General features: G+C 43.5%; 1 protein-coding gene across 7 annotated transcripts in view; it reads right to left on the bottom strand.

The window, feature by feature from the left end:
* The window catches only part of LOC124031602 (transcriptional enhancer factor TEF-5-like), a 38,980-nt gene that overhangs the window by 9,174 nt on the left and 12,575 nt on the right, over positions 1-17,231 (bottom strand). For 2 of the 7 annotated variants that reach the window (XM_046343037.1, XM_046343039.1), the window contains exons 3-7: positions 14,216-14,465; positions 6,589-6,653; positions 6,052-6,114; positions 5,859-5,921; positions 2,275-2,286 (exon numbers count right to left, since the gene is read on the bottom strand). In XM_046343037.1, coding sequence (XP_046198993.1) covers positions 2,275-2,286; positions 5,859-5,921; positions 6,052-6,114; positions 6,589-6,653; positions 14,216-14,339 — 327 coding nt within the window. In that variant the 5' untranslated portion in view covers positions 14,340-14,465. The remainder of the gene's footprint in view (positions 1-2,274; positions 2,287-5,858; positions 5,922-6,051; positions 6,115-6,588; positions 6,654-14,215; positions 14,466-17,231) is intronic. The other 5 variants (XM_046343042.1, XM_046343044.1, XM_046343038.1 and 2 more) reach the window with 4 other exon arrangements.

Below are 17,231 nucleotides of genomic sequence, written 5' to 3'. Positions count from 1 at the left end.
GGTGCATGTTCATTAATTGTTTATGGTTCATTGAACAAGCATGGGGAAACAGTGTTTAAACCCTTTAACAATGAAGATCTGTGAAGTTATTTGGATTTTTACAAATTATCTTTGAAAGACTGGGTCCTGAAAAAGGGACGTTTCTTTTTTTGCTCAGTTTATTACTACTATCACAACATTTATACTGTAATCTAAAATATCTGAGCTTTTTATGTACTCTCATTAGGCTCTTAAATAAACATACAACACATCTGAGTCTTGAAAAATGAACACTTTGCAGCAACAACGTTTTGGAGTACTACTTGGCTACAGTAATTAAAAAGAAGCCGTGAAGAGAACATCTATACACTGGTATGATTAATTATACCATTCAACAATGCGCAGATGAAAAAGCTTTCAAGCCACATAATCAAACAGAACATTCCAGGAGTCACATGATTCTAATTTAGCCGAGACCTTGAAGGAAAACATCCTTCAGAAAGAGTTTGTCTCTGAGAGAATCTGGTTGACGCCACCACTCTCATTATGGAAAAAGACAAAATAGGAAATACGACTGCAATAGAAAAAAATCCTCCGTTTCATAACGCTGCATTGACAAATGCACTGTATTTGGTCAGATTGCAGTTGATTTGTCTGGAATGTTCTGCTGATTTGTAATTGCCAGAGATATAAAAATCAAGCGTAGATGGATATGGTTAAGTTTGGCATGTTTGTACCTGGACATTCAAGAGCATTCGGGCCTACTTGTACGTTTACCCCAACAATAATGCTTAAACGTCACTTTTGGTGTGCGTCTCACAACTTCCACAGATCCAGTATCTGACACACTATAGCAATATCACGAAACTAGTGTCACGGCACAAAGTACAGAGGGGACAGTTAAGTTGCACTACACTCCCCACGATTATTTGGTATGGGAGCTGTGAATTAAAGTGATATCAGGACCCCTGTCAGAGAGAGGGGGGGGGGAGTAAAGTGGATCTGAAAGGCCAACGCCTTTTGGTGTAGTTGCACAGGGATGAGAATTTGACATTTTCTAGGGTGAGAAACAGCATATCCTACATTAGCCTTGTTGGGTAGTATTACTACATGCCTTGAAATGGGAATGAAATGTGTCTGTAAAAGCAGAAGAAATCTGACCTAAAGAGTTTTCAAATGCAAAATCTTTAGCGTTAACAAAGTAAAATTAAAGTCACAAAAACACAGGTCGTGTGTGGAACAGGTAGCAGTGATTTGCATTAATTAATTTGTTCCTTCATTCGGTAGTGGTGATTTGCAGTGCAGTATAATTAAGCAATAAGGCCCAAGAGGGTGTGTTATATGGCCAATATACCATAGCTAAGGGATGTTCTTTAGGTTACGACTCAACGCGGAGTGCCTAGACACAGCCCCTATCCGTGGTATATTGGCCATATACCAAAAACCTCCGAGGTGCCTTATTGCTATTATAAACTGGTTACCAATGTGATAAAGAGCAGTAAAAATAAATGGTTTGTCATAACCATGGTATACAGTCTGATATACCATGGCTCTCAGCCAATCAGCATTCAGGGCTCGAACCACCCAGTTTATAACCGACTATAGACTCCGGCCAGATGCGGGAACACGGGCAACGTTTGTTTTCTCTACAATATTACAATGTACTGTGATGATTCGAGCACTAAATGGTGTAAGTGCATCCCTAGGTTAACTAGCACAGTACACATTGGTGGTGAATCTTCTAATATAAAGCTCCCTGAACTTATGCGCTACAAATGCTTTGCCTCAGAATTAGACAAGAAAATCACATTGAAATGAATTCCAATATTATCTAAGTGACGCTCAATGGAATCAAAGCGTGATGTTTATCTGAATGAGGCCGATGCCTTAACGTTCTCTTGGATTACAATAGAGCCTATGGACATGAAATGGTTGCTAATTCTGCTGCAAACCTTCCTTGTGTTTATGTATTTAGCAGACACTGAACAAGCATTACAAAGAAGGCCTGGCTTGTGAGAGGAAAGTGTATCTCAGAAGACGCAGCCCCCGGAGAAGCAGAATCCCCCTGCACAAGCAAGCTGCTCAGTGTTTAGCACAATCAGGTACGATGCACAGCAATGTGGTTCCAAGCACACACATTCCCCATTTTATTTCTCCCCCCCCTAAGCATTTCTTTATTATGGGATAGCAGTCGGGGTTGGGTTGCCATGCCAGCAGAGGGCATTAGCAGAGTGGACAATGCACTGGCACCGCCAAGCAGGGGGGAAGCAAATCGCAAAAGTCAAATCCACTTACCAAATTCATGGCCTGAATCAAAGGAAAGAGAAACGATTAGTATACACATCTAACTGCATATACCTAAATGGATATGCTGATAGACTATGGGCTTGCTTATAGGCTGTGTCAGTACATACTAAATACAGCAATAATAAAGTTCACTGTAGGCCATGAGGATGTTGAAATAAAAATGTTCTTAGCCCTGAAGAAAAGTTTGATACTTTAACTAAAAGACAATAGGTGGAATGCATTATGATGCACTCAAATGCATTATAAGACTTCATAATGACTTATCTCCTTTTGAGCCTGTTGAATGTGTGTATATACACTGCTCAAAAAAATAAAGGGAACACTTAAACAACACAATGTAACTCTAAGTCAATCACACTTCTGTGAAATCAAACTGTCCACTTAGAAAGCAACACTGATTGACAATAAATTTCACATGCTGTTGTGCAAATGGAATAGACAACAGGTGGAAATTATAGGCAATTAGCAATACACCCCCAATAAAGGAGTGGTTCTGCAGGTGGTGACAACAGACCACTTCTCAGTTCCTATGCTTCCTGGCTGATGTTTTGGTCACTTTTGAATGCTGGCGGTGATTTCACTCTAGTGGTAGCATGAGACGGAGTCTACAACCCACACAAGTGGCTCAGGTAGTGCAGCTCATCCAGGATGACACATCAATGCGAGCTGTGGCAAGAAGGTTTGCTGTGTCTGTCAGCGTAGTGTCCAGAGCATGGAGGTGCTACCAGGAGACAGGCCAGTACATCAGGATACGTGGAGGAGGCCGTAGGAATGCAACAACCCAGCAGCAGTACCGCTACCTCCTCCTTTGTGCAAGGAGGAGCAGGAGGAGCACTGCCAGAGCCCTGCAAAATGACCTCCAGCAGGCCACAAATGTGCATGTGTCTGCTCAAACGGTCAGAAACAGACTCCATGAGGGTGTGAGGGCCCGACGTCCACAGGTGGGGGTTGTGCTTACAGCCCAACACCGTGCAGGACGTTTGGCATTTGCCAGAGAACACCAAGATTGGCAAATTCGCCACTGGCGCCCTGTGCTCTTCACAGATGAAAGCAGGTTCACACTGAGTACACGTGACAGAGTCTGGAGACACTGTGGAGAATGTTCTGCTGCCTGCAACATCCTCCAGCATGACCGGTTTGGCGGTGGGTCAGTCATGGTGTGGGGTGGCATTTCTTTGGGGGGCCGTACGGCCCTCCATGTGCTCGCCAGAGGTAGCCTGACTGCCATTAGGTACCGAGATGATGAGATCCTCAGACCCCTTGTGAGACCATATGCTGGTGCGGTTGGCCCTGGGTTCCTCCTAATGTAAGACAATGCTAGACCTCATGTGGCTGGAGTGTGTCAGCAGTTCCTGCAAGAGGAAGGCATTGATGCTTTGGACTGGCCCGCCCGTTCCCCAGACCTGAATCCAATTGAGCACATCTGGGACATCATGTCTCGCTCCATCCACCACCACAGACTGTCCAGGAGTTGGCGGATGCTTTAGTCCAGGTCTGGGAGGAGATCCCTCAGGAGACCATCCGCCACCTCATCAGGAGCATGCTCAGGCGTTGTAGGGAGGTCATACAGGCACGTGGAGGCCACACACACTACTGAGCCTCATTTTGACTTGTTTTAAGGACATTACATCAAAGTTGGATCAGCCTGTAGTGTGGTTTTCCACTCATTTTGAGTGTGACTCCAAATCCAGACCTCCATGGGTTGATAAATTTTAATTCCATTGATAATTTGTGTGATTTTGTTGTCTATGTAAAGAAAAAAGTATTTAATAAGAATATTTCATTCATTCAGATCTAGGATGTATTATTTTTATTTTTTTTGAGCAGTGTATGTATGTATGTATATTTTTTTTCCCCATACAAGGCAGAACATAGTACGAGTTAATAATAAAACATCATAAGCACTTATAACAGGTAATCATTTATTATATCTTTTGGTTCTTAGTTTGTGAGCTGCAGATATCTCATATCATTAAACTCACTACAAAGACTAGAGCAGAACACGATACCAACTATGGCATTACTTACATAGTTATCGCTAAATAACCTAGAAGGAGCCATGAATAAATCAAGGGATATCGACATCAAAGGGGAGCCGAATTTAACTATGGGACAGGAACTACGCAAGTAGGGACAATAATGTAGGGAATATCCCCCTCATGGGAAAAAGAAATGCCCAAACATTGGGGTGATAAAATAATGGGATTCTCTCTACTAGATACGGTCAACTAGAATACTTCCTGTCTTAATAAATAGAGAAGTCTAAAGGTCCAATAAACTTCCAATAAAGGCAAATGGTGAACTACCAATTGCATTTTTTGCTAAATTATTCATTTAATACACTTTAACGCAATTTCCTCAGGCACGCTATTGTTTTTTATTTATTTAACTAGGCAAGTCAGTTAAGAACATTCTTATTTACAATGGCCTACCAGTGAACTACCTTGTTCAGGAGCTGAACGACAGACCTTGTCAGCTCGGGGATTTGATCCAGCAACCTTTCGCTTACTGGCCCAACACTCTACCCACTAGGCTACCTGCCGCCCCTAAACGTTGATTCACTTTGTGTTATGTTTGCAGTTGTTTTCGGGTTGAGGGATAGATTACAGACCTAGAGTTGGATGAGGATTGATATAACAAACACCTGCCTGCCATCCTCCAATGGACGAAAGACAAGTGGCATATATTCTGCTGAATAGAAGCTTAGAAACATCAAACTCAAAGGAGAATCGGGTTCGAAGGAATAGGTTATACTCCATATGGTCTAGAAGTGGAATAGAAGTATACAGCTAACACAGTTGTTCTAAGCATACTGCTCTAGTAGTGTAAACATGCATGCAGGTTTCAATATAACATTTAGCTCTAGGTCTTTGCACACAGTTGGAGTAGTTAACTCTCATACAGGAGGACATTCCGATAGATCCAATGGAGATTGGGGTCAGAGCGGAGAGAAGGGTTGAAGGCAGAGGAAGAGCTGAGGAAAGCCTATCGGCAGAAGCATGGCTGGCGTAGGTACAGTAGGGACAGACGTGGAGCTGTAGCGACAACGCCATCATGTGCCAACACCTTTCACCATAGACAGATCATACTGCTCATAGCATTGCTCTAGGCTACCCCACAGGCTGAGTTACTGTATACATGACGAGCAGTAGAATGAAGCCGGCTCATGCTATAATATAATTTCTTTACAGCTTTGTACTGTACTAAACGTTGATGTATTTCAATGGTCAAAAGATGACCATGTTTTTAGCCTGTAGCTCTCTGTGCCGTGCATGCATGGTAGCTACTAGCTTTAGCATGGTAGCTACTAGCTTTAGCATGGTAGCGATTCTCCCCCAAACACGTTAGCCTAAATGATGAGTCATGCAGTGACCTCAAGCCCATACACCCTCCTATGCAGACTGAGAGTCTCGCACTGTGCTATTTGCCACCACTGGTATTTTCTAGTCATGGAGCACCAATCCATGTATGGCTGTAATAGGAACTAAAGTGCACAAAATGGAGCTAATTGGTTAGCGCAAAGCAAAGCCTTGACCAGCCCCGCCCTGCCCAGCCCGCAGAGAAGCGCATACCTTCAGCTTTGACTGGATCTCGCGAGATTTTCTCCGGGCGAGAACTTGCAAATGGCTAGAAACCTGCAGAGGAGAAGAGCCAAGAGGGAAAGAGAAAAGGAGACAGAGAGAAGAGAAGAGAAGAGAGGCCATAACCAAAGAGGAAAGAGATGCCCAGTCACAGTTGGCTGGAAGCCCGTTCGGTAGCACCTACCTTGATACCTGCTTGGTATTCTCGAACTTTCTTCCGTGCTAACACCTGTATGTGACTAGATACCTAAAGGGGTGCGAGACAGTTTTAAGCATCATAGAGCATGCACGCACACACACACACACAGATGGATGCCTGCTCGCGCGCTTACACACAAACACACAATATTATACAGATACTCAAACATTAAATTAATGCAATTCACACGCTACTTTAAAAAATATATATACACATTATTTATATATATATATGATTTGTTTTGGATGGTGTTATGTCTTTAATACAAAAGCCAGTCCAATCTCATTTCTACAAACTAAAAGTGCACAATTGGCTGAGTTCTTACTGCAAAACATATTTGTTTAGTTCCCAGTTTCTACATGTTAAATCTGCAGTATATCTAACATGTCTTGTAGTTTCTCCAGCCTCAAGACTTCTAACAATAAATTGAGGTAAAATGAAGTCCGTATAAATGTTTGAGTCTGAATGGTTAATTGGTTTTATCAGCCCATTGCTCTAAAAATAAAAATCTAATATTGATACCTGCTTTCTTGTGCGGGTTTTGCCTGTCCTCAGCTTGATGTACCTGGCTATCAACTCATTGCGACCTGGAATAGGGAGAAGAATTCCATGAAAAAATACAGCATGCAAAAGAGACAAATCTGATTCACACATTTTAGGCGTTCATTTGTGAAACATTGGCTTTTCTAGAGCTGGTACACAAATAATCAAGGAGTGGGCATGATCTATGATCAGCTAAGCATTTTCCACCCTACGGTTGTTCAGATTCGGGAAAGGAAAAGACTGATCCTAGATCTGTGTCTAGGTGCAACTTTTATCATGGCTCCGGATAAAAGTTGCCCATGATTCTACACAACAAACACAAGGTGGAGCTAAAGGGTATGCGGCTAAATATCTACAGGGGCTGAACAAAATACAAGGTGAAGCACACCATTCAGCTCCCGAAAGGTGGTTCTTAGGAACACACAGATTACCCAACCTTTCAGTCAGTGGGTGAACATTGCTATATACCACTGAGACATAGCTAGTATTTTTTTTTTTTTTTTTTTTTACAAGCTTATAATACAACTGCGACTGACTGTTTCAACAGCTTTCTTTTTCTTTATTTCATTAGTGTTTGACTTTTAGATCAAGCAGTCACATAATTACAGACGCAGTACTTGAAAAACGTGTTTGTTCTCTTTAAAAAAAAAAAAAAGTATTGTAACATCTACACTCAACATTCTGCACAAACAGGTCGGCAACGAAGTGCCTTCTATTCTTGGCTTTGAAAGGCTTTAGTCCTGACAGATGATAGGGGCTTCAAAAGGGTTACTTTTTATTTGAATGCAACTTCTCTGGATGTTTTTCAAATGAGAGAGCAACAGAACAATGGAATCTGTCAATGCTCGAAGCAATTAGTATTTACCAGCCTTGTCTGGTCATGTTTGTTGGATTTGCCCAGTACAGTTTGTATTTTTGTCCTTGGTAGGGGAGTCTGCATTTCAAAACATATCATTTTGACATTTGCTGGTAAGATAAATTATTGGAATTTTCCCCAAGAGGGTCGATGTGAATGTGCATCAGTGTGTGTATATGTATGTGAAAGGAGAGAGAGAGAGAGAGAGAGAGGAAGAAAGAGACAACAGCTGCACCATCATGAATAATGACTCCCTCACTCACTGAGAGTAACTGAGCGCCAGCCATGAGTTCATTACACTTCTCTCTAAATCACACACACACAGTCCAGGTTATGAACAAAGGACAGCTAAAGCTTCACATCGCAAACCAAGGATAAAAAAAAGCCCTGTGACAGGCCAGACCAACTGACTACAGACAGCACCTCAGACATAATGACAGGAGAAAAGCTAACATTGTGCCTTTTTCACACACTCCTTGGCCCTTGGCCTCCTTTAGGCTCTGCTCTGCTTGGTGTAATTACTCTCTCCTCTCTCACTCTCACTCTCTCTCACACTTTATCTCCATTGAGCTGAGCTTAGCTGGCCTCTCTCTCTCTCCAACCTCTCACTTTCTCTCCATTGAGCTGAGTTTAGCTGGCCTCTCTCTATCTTTCTCTCGCCATTGAGCTGCCTGCTCTGCCGACACTAAACTTCAGCAGCCGGCCAGCCCTCTGCCTCTCCCCCAGGCTCAGGAGGGACACGCCTGCCCCAGCGCCTCCGCATTCTTAGCATTCCTCCCAGCTTGTCACATCTGTGCTAGCCAGTCTGATTGGCCAGGGCCCTGCGAGCGCAGCCAGTGCCTGTAAGGACTGCGGGGACACACATGCGCACAGCACTAAGCTAATGGGCTTCACGTCCGAGGGTTGGCTGGTAGGGCTGTGGGAGAGGGTGGAGTGAGGGGACGGTATTGGAGTGGGAGGTATGGGGGAGGGGGAGGCAGCTGAGGGTATAATTCTGGAAGGAGACACAAAGCCATAACTGTTTTTGCCAAAAACTGCCACCTGGCATCAAGGCTGCCCACACACCACACACCCCTCACTTCCCAAAACAACCCATGTGTGTGACCCCTTACCCAACGGACAGTAACACCTGCCACTGACCGTCGCAGTCAGGAGGTGGGAGAGAACAATTATAACCCCCCCTACCCCCTGGCCTGGCCCACTGACCCCTACTCTCCTTAGCCCAACTGCCTCTCTCAATCTCCTGGACTGAGGGAGCAGTGGAACTAACTAACATGCTGACCAAACCGGCTGCGTGCGTCAGCGTGCGCCATCGTGGGTATGTTGATTTTGTCTATCCCCACCAGATGCGCTCATGACACGCAGGTTAAAGTACCAAAAAACAACTGAACCAACTATATTATTTGGGGACAGATCGAAACACACACGACTGTTGCTAGGTAATTTGTCCTGGGAGATAATCATTAGGTTGTTGTTTTGTCTGAAATGAATATGTTCCTTTTTTTTTTGCTGAATCTTTGTAGAATTTGTACCAATATAGTCATACAAAATCGTGTGTTTTCTACTCTGACAATTAATCCACAGATAAAATGGAGAAACCTAGTTATTTTTTTTGTTCATTTGATTAATCTCTCCTACTTCATCTTTGTTCTTCTGCGGATTTTATATAGCGGTTGGCAACTAACTTTAAGGTGTGGACCTCGTTCATCTTTCAATCACCCACATGGCTATATTATCATAGGACTTGCAGCACGTCAAGCGTCTAAAGTAGAACCTGGCCACTCAGACGCGCGCAAGCAGTTTGGATTAAATTATTGAATAACATGCATGTGTACATTTTATTTTTCAAAGCTTGCACACGCAACGTGACCATTGTGGTCAACATGTAATTGCTTCTAAAAATCTGTGCCATCCCTACTGAATACAGATTGTCAGCACAAAAATAACGGGACTTGAGCTTAATTTACAGAGGCTGTTCTAAGAAATGTTGTGTTCTGCGTGTCTTCATTAAATGTTGTAACTATCTTGGGTTGAAAACCATGGAATAAGCTTGTCTTTTGCCGGGCCAGACGTGACTATTGCAAAGTAGAATATTGGGTTTGAGAGGCAGGCTGGCTAAGCCTGTTCAGACTAAACAGAGGGGTCAGCTAGGCGGAAGGGAAGGGGCCTCCTAGGCCCCAAGTCAGGTGGTGGACAGGTTGGCACACACACCACCGAGAAATACAACTGGTGTGTGTGCGCGCGCACACACACACACACACACACACACACAGAGGATGGACTTTTTGTACATCTTCCTCTCTCTCCCTCCTATCTCTATCGCATCTCCCCCCACCTCTTCCTCGCCCTGTTTACCATCACCTCTCTCTAGCTCTTTCGCTCTCTCAGATTGCTCAACACCCACTCAGTGCAGTTTGCAGAGCCCCCGCAGGCTGACTTAGCTGTGTTTTAACCTCTTCCCTGCCAGGACACGCCTATCCTTTGCTTTTACTGCCTGTCCACTGGAATTTTCCACTTGAACACTGAGATGGGGAGCGGAGGTAACTCGCTGTTACACTGTCTCTCCCTCCCTCCTGCTGTCTCTTATCAAGCTCTCTCTCGCTCCATAACTCTCTCCCACCTTTCACATTGAGGTAATGCTAAAATTGCTACCATACTGTTCGGCCATCAGAGAACATGCCTGACATTTCAGCTAGAGGCTAACAGGGAAACACCAGGCCCTCTCAGTCAGTCTATCCTCTCCCATCTATCAAACCGATGCACAGTGTAGAATACTCGTCCACCCACTGCAGCTTATATTACTCTGTCCCTCTACTAACTCTGTGCATGCAATGAACCCATCGCTCATTCCTGGCAGCTCGCGAAGGTCACTAAGAGACATGAGCTTCCCTCCAGCGCCCCATTTGCTGTCTTTAAAAAAAAATAAAAAAATATTACCCAGAGTGCACTGCAGCTGTGACAGCTGCAGGGCTCGGCGAGGCGGAGGTGTGCTCAGGGCTTGGCAACGTCTTCCTCCAGCGATAACACAGGTGAACAACATGTCAGCAATGCCCCACCACAAAACGAGACGGGCCACATTTCTTTTGACACACACTCATCCACCAAAGATCCCTGTCTTCCACCTGTCTGTCCCCTTAAAATGCGCTGGGTGCTCAGTTGCCCCAACAGACACAGAGGAATGAACCATGGCCTGGCATCTATGTTCCTACCATTTTGGGGGTTTTCCACTTATTGATTTTAAAAAATATATATATTCCACATTATATTTTCCATTCCAAGGTCATCTGATATTCTGACCATTGAGGAAATCTGGTCAATTCTGAGCGCCACATGATACCCGGGGTTAATAGTCATCATGGAATACCAAGGTTTCCCACAAGAACATTCCTTGTGGAAAAATCCAGATATAATTCCCAATGGTAGGGATAATGATGACTTGCTTGGTTTTGGAGGCCACGGTGTTAGGCTAGCAGTCTGAGACTGTGTGAAGTAGAAAGCATTACACGCAGTGCAATCGTTAAAATTCCCCCGGCCTCACGTCAGGGCAGGATTTAGATGTCTGAGGTCATCGCCTTGTGAGAAGGCTTCTTCAGGGACGGGGGCATGCCTCGGCGCTGCCAGAAGGGCTTCAGATGACTGGATAGGGTGTTTACTGCACTGGAAAAAAGCAGGCGCTGTTTTTGACCTCTACTGGGGGTCCTGACACTGTGCTGCGAAGAGAGGAAACACACTGTGGGGTTGACCTGCCACTTCTGTTGTGCTCGTTCTCTGACGAACAATATTGAGCTACAGGCTCTGAACACTCACTGTCCTGCCAAACCAGGAGAGGGGCTGCCATCTTGTTTTCCCATTAATGTCTCTTCTTCAATAGACTCAAGGGGAAGGTCAAACCAAGGTCAAACCATGGCAATGTGGTCAGAGCAAACTGTGCAGTTCTGCACTGCAATAAATGCATTATCACTAATAGGCCATACATAAACAAATTCACAGACACATGGAAGTGGTGCTAAACTGGTCCGTTCATATTCCAAGAACCTCTCACCAAGTAAGCCAAATATGAAATGGCATTTAGCCGCAGGTCCCTCTGACATATAGCCAGGTCACTGAATACGCTCATAAGCTAGCTAGCCATCCAGTCAAATCAGATATAGTTGAAATGATGTAAATGGAACTGGTGGCAGACTCAACACCACATCCCGCCTGGAGAGGCGAGCTAATCAGAGCTCTGGCTTTGTTTAGATCCCAGCCAGCTTAGCCTATGATACTGGTATGTTCTCCATGTTCTCTGAAACAGTGCAGAAACGCAGGTAGCACAGCAGCAGCTAGCACAGCAGCGTAGCAGCCGAGTCATCTGAGGTATGTGCGTGTCTATCCACGAACATTTAAAATCTCTCAGATCCCAAAGAATTAGATTCCTGACAGACGCATGCGAAAACATTCCATTTTACAACAGCAAGGACAGAAAAACAACTGAGTCATGAAAAGAATCCCCTAAATATATAGTCTTGAAATACTTTCTGATAGAAGCCAATGGTGGATTTAAAAAGGTTGACGGTACAGGCTTTGATTAAACTTTGAGACATTAACAATAATTGAAGGACTTGCACAACTGGACTTGAGGAGGAGACCCGGCCGACATCATCAGGCTGGTTTACATAACATCTTTTGGTTTGGGGAACAATGTGTGAGGAGAATGTGAAGTCAAACCCCCTGAATAAGCCTCATCTCAGCCCGTGCCCCATGCATTTCCTGACAATTTCACATTTAAATTTGTTTTTAGGTCCTCCTTGGCTGTCTGATTCAAACCGGCAGCCCAGCCTGCCGAGGCCCTTTTTTTTTTCTTCTTCCTCACCCATCAGAGGGAGAGAGTGGGAGATCAAAATAACTTAAGACAAATGCAGCCCGTTTCGAACACCTGGATCTTTCACGATTCGACTCAGCAACTTGCCAATTCCTCCATCTGGATGCAGAGGAATTCAGCACCTAAATTGCGCTCTCTCCACCTGCGATTTTAATGAACATACTGGTGGAGGAAATAGCTTAGACCCCTATAGGACCTTGTGAAGGATTCAAACGCTTTTTGCAGTGTTTTTTTGTTTCCATGGTTTGATTTATGGTGTTGAGAAAATCATTACAATGCTGTCCAACTGGTTCAAGAAGCAGCAAAAGCTACTCTTGAGACCAGGTGAGCATGACTACTTATTGTAAGAAGCACCTTAGTGTTAGACTGACATGAGTCTAATGAATGGCACTTGGTTTTGCTGCAAAAGCAGAGAGCAGGTTTTGCCAGTGGTGGAAAAAGTACTCAATTATCATACTTGAATAAAAGGAAAGATACCTTAACAGAAAATGACTGGAGTAAAAGTGAAAGTCACCCAGTAATATACTACTTGAGTAAAAGTTTAAAAAATATATATTTGGTTTAAAATATACTTAAGTATCAAAAGTAAATGAAATTGCTAAAATGTACTTAAGTTCAAAAGTATAAGTATAAATATTTTTTTAATTCCTTATATTAATTAAGAAAACCAGACAAAAAGGGCTGTCAAAATGTAACGAGTACTTTTGGGTGTCAGGGAAAATGTAGGGAGTAAAAAGTATATTTTATTTAGGAGTGTAGTGAAGTAATATTAAAAATTGGAAAAGTATATAAATAATACCCCAAAAAAGTACTTCATAGTACTTTCAAGTATGTTTACACCACTGGGTTTTGTCACTTTCCTAATTCACAGTAGGCTGCAGATGTACTGTTCTGCAGATGAGGAAGAGCAGAGTAATACATGATGGGTGGCATAGCTGGAGACGGCACAGACAGGTGATGAAAGAACCAGTTTGGAGCTCTAAGGAAAGCCAGGTGAAAACCAAGCTGAGGGGAGCTGCCTCTTGTGTCTTCTGGGTAGCTCAGCTCCACTGCGGTGTTCTAGTGAGACTGGAAGAACCAGCCCCTGGGTCAGTGGAAGACAAGCTCAGACTTGTTCTGTAGAGCACTCTCAGAAAAAAATAGGCTACATCTTAGCCTATGACACAATCGTATGGGAGGGGCGGGAAACTTAGCTTTCTTTGCCTAATGGATTGTGCAAGAACAACTAGAGCCTTAACATGACAGCTTTCTGTGGTGATCAGAATGATGAAACAAATATCCATTAACAGTAATAATGTACATCAAAGAAACATGTTTCTTTCTATAGACTACAAACTGCTGAGGTGTTTTCCCTCCCTCACTCCAGAAGGGAATGGGATCCAAACACATTGAGCCACAGGCGTTTTCAATGAATGAGCCAGAAAGGGATGCAGGCCAAATTAACACGTGGACTAAGTTTGGTGTGTGCGCGTGCGCGCACCTGTAACTGATGTGAAATGGCTGGCTAGTTAGCGGTGGTGCGCGCTAATAGCGATGGGTAACGATGCTTCATGGGTGTCAGTTGTTGATGTGTGCAGAGGGTCCCTGGTTCGAGCCCAGGTGGGGGCGAGTAGAGGGACGGAAGTTATACTGTTACACACCAAATAGTACAGAAGTACATAAATGACTTAGCTCTGTATCTAAAAGCTTAAATGAATCATGTTAGGTATAACTAGACAAACTACTGAATCTGGTTTGGTTGACGACGACGAATGTCTCTTGAGAGGTAAAACATTAACAATGTGGCTGATGGAGCCAATCAAACCACAGCACCTTATTTTGGCATCTACATTGATGATGAAAAACATTTATCATACATTTTTTTTACAGTGCGTATGTGTTTTACTCACCGTACATCTTGCCTTCGTCTGAGAGGATGATTTTCCTCCGTCCACAGGGGGGGTAGATGGCCAGGGCCTCCTGGAAGCTCTGCTCTATGTCTGGGCTCCACACCCCCTCGGCGTCCCCGTCCATGGCCTTGTCCAGCTCATCGTTCCCCTCGTCCAGCCCATCCCCCGGGCTACCGTTGGCACTCCACTCGTTGGAAGCAATGGTGGCGGCTCACCCTGGGCCCGACCCCGAGCCCCACAGTCAGAGGATCTGGGAGAGAGAGAGACCTTCATTAACATTTTTATCAATTTAGTAATTTAGCGCCCCCCCCACACACACACACAAAAAAAGAGGAACTCAGTCCAGCTTTCCTCCTCTTGAAAGTTGTAATAGTAGAATGCACAAGGCGCAATTTTTGTTTTGTTGTAATGTTTGTCATTAAAATATCACATGAGTACACATTAGACAAGGCAAAAAGTAGAGAATTGCAAGACAAGTAGCTTAAAAACAGCAATATTTTCTCTGATCCCCATGACAAAAAGTGTAGAATTGCAGGAAATAAGCTTTAAACCTGGAAAATGTTCTCTCCGCCAACAAGAGGGGTGTGAACAGTTCGTGTCGTGAACAGTGCTTGTGCCCATAGAAATAGATATAGAGCTTGCACTCTTATCCAGAGTGAATTACAGTAGTGAGGCATTCAGATTCATACTTTTTTTTGGTACTTTCATTACGAAAAAGTATGAGAAAGGTATGTTGTAATCCTTGTCGACACAATCACCATCACCATTAGCTGGCAAGTGCATTTCAAATTCTGCCTTATAAAGTAGGCTAATTTGGTCTCGGCTGTCTGTTTTCATTGAAATCATAAAATCTGTATAAATAAACAATTCAGCCACTAATTATTACCATTTCCTAGCCTTTGTCTCTAAAATTGCCAAATGAATTCAAGCTATTCTATAAAAACCTAGTGTAAAGAGCACACTAATCAGCAGTGGCCTCAAAGAATTATTGTGGTTAGGGGACTGTGTCCAAATGTGGTTGGCTCATGACTAAAGAGCAGGCCGAGATCTTAAGTATTTTTCAAGCTGCCTCTTCGGCATTGTATTGTTTCTGAAACAAGCGTCCCTGAAGTATCCATTATTCCAGGATGCGTGTGTTTTATATATCTGAAATTGTGCAGTTGTTGACAAAAATACACATTGGACAAATATGGGGAAGGTCACTTGGGATGGTCCTATGGGTATAAACTCAACTCCTCACGTGGCAAGAACATTTTGAGGTTCCTCTGTAAAACAAATTCACGAGGGCATCGTTGCACATTTTAAAGTTGCTGTTTTGACAACTTCCACAATGCAACTTCAGAAATATGAATCGGAGGACTTTAAGACAGATGTGAAAAGAAAAGCTAAAGTATTATTTACTAAAAATCACAACTACCCCATTGTACAAAGTTTTATTTTTATTTATTTTTTAAACATTTTTCTTCACTAAAAGACCAAAGATGCAGAAAATGGGCATTGTTTCTCCATTTACCCCTCTTTACAATACAATAAGAATATGTACAAGTAACTGCCAAAATAAAGGAAACCCCTACATAAAACTGTCTCAATAGGGCATTGGGCCACCACGAGCTGCCAGAACAGCTTCAATGCGCCGTGGCATAGATTCTACAAGTGTATGGAACTCTATTGGAGGGATGCAACACCATTTCTTTCATGAAAATTCCATTATTTGGTGTTTTGTTGATGCTGGTATAATGCACTGCCTCAGGCGCCGCTTCAAAATCTCCAATAAGTGTTCAATTGGGTTGAGATCTGGTGACTGACACACACACACACACACTTGAAACCCCCTACGCTCCTTTTGAAACCCCTCTTTCAAAGTCTCTGAGATCTTTTTTTTCTTCTAGCCATGGTAGCCAAAATAATGGGCAACTTGCCATTTTTCATTCCCTAAGCATGATGGGATATAGAACTGCCTGGAAAACCAGTTCTACCTCCTGAAGGGAAAACCCTCCAATCCAGTCTGACTAGGCCTGAATATAACACACTAGGCTAGTCACAAACAGCAGAGTTAGTTTCTAGCTAACATCCATAACTTAAGTGTAATGCCTAGTTTCAAGTTTCATTAGTCATATGTACGGGATACACATGGTGTACACCGTCCAACGAAATGCTTCCTTGCAGGTTCCTTCTCGACAATGCAACAACAATAAGGGTAAAGGGTTGGGTAAAGGGTTTGGGTTAAGGTTAGGGAAAATAGGATTTTGAATGTCCCTAGGAGGATATAAGAACAAAGTGTGGCGTGTGCTAAGGTGCAGGTAGTCAGTTTAAATGTTCAGCAGTCTAATTAGTCTGGTAGAGGGACAGTGAGATTGAGGTAAACCTGAGAGCTTTGGGCCCCCCAGGACAAAGGTTGGTGTTAAATCGCCGACTGAATGTGGAGATCACGGCCGAATTTGAGCAGTGCTCGTAGAAGTCCACCGAGATCCGGCTGCAGCTATGCATCTACCCCAACTCATCAACACCACTCCAGATGAGCAGATCCAATGACCAGAAACTTCCGCAGTCAAAGTCCACTGCAGTAGAAAGGTGTAGGTGCATATTGCATAATGCACATGCAAGTATCTAGTGGAATCCATTACGTGTTGGGGTCTCTTAAGACCAGCAATGTTGGGTCAAGTATGTCCAAATGGTGTGTACATTTTTTGGAGGCAGTCCCAGTGTTAATCCCTAGCTGTATCCTAGTAGTGAAGACACAGCTGTCTCTTTCCCATTCAAGCAGGATCATAGGAGGAGATTGTTGAATAGTGCGAGTGATTCTGAGTTTCTTAAGTTTTGTCATGGGGATTTGACAGTACCGATCAGGATCCCTGAGTAATGGGCTATAATAGTATAGGAGTCTGTTTAGTATGGTGCTGCTGTGCTGTGTGTGAAAGAGAAGCTCTCATGGAGAGCGAGGCTCACATTCCAGACATGTCCTTATTAAGAAAGGGCTGTGAGCGCTCACTGTTCCTCCTCCTGCCTCTTTTGTGTC

The sequence above is a fragment of the Oncorhynchus gorbuscha genome, linkage group LG03 (assembly GCF_021184085.1).
Source record: "Oncorhynchus gorbuscha isolate QuinsamMale2020 ecotype Even-year linkage group LG03, OgorEven_v1.0, whole genome shotgun sequence".
NCBI classification, from domain to species: domain Eukaryota; kingdom Metazoa; phylum Chordata; class Actinopteri; order Salmoniformes; family Salmonidae; genus Oncorhynchus; species Oncorhynchus gorbuscha.
This window is presented reverse-complemented; position numbering and strand designations above follow the sequence as displayed.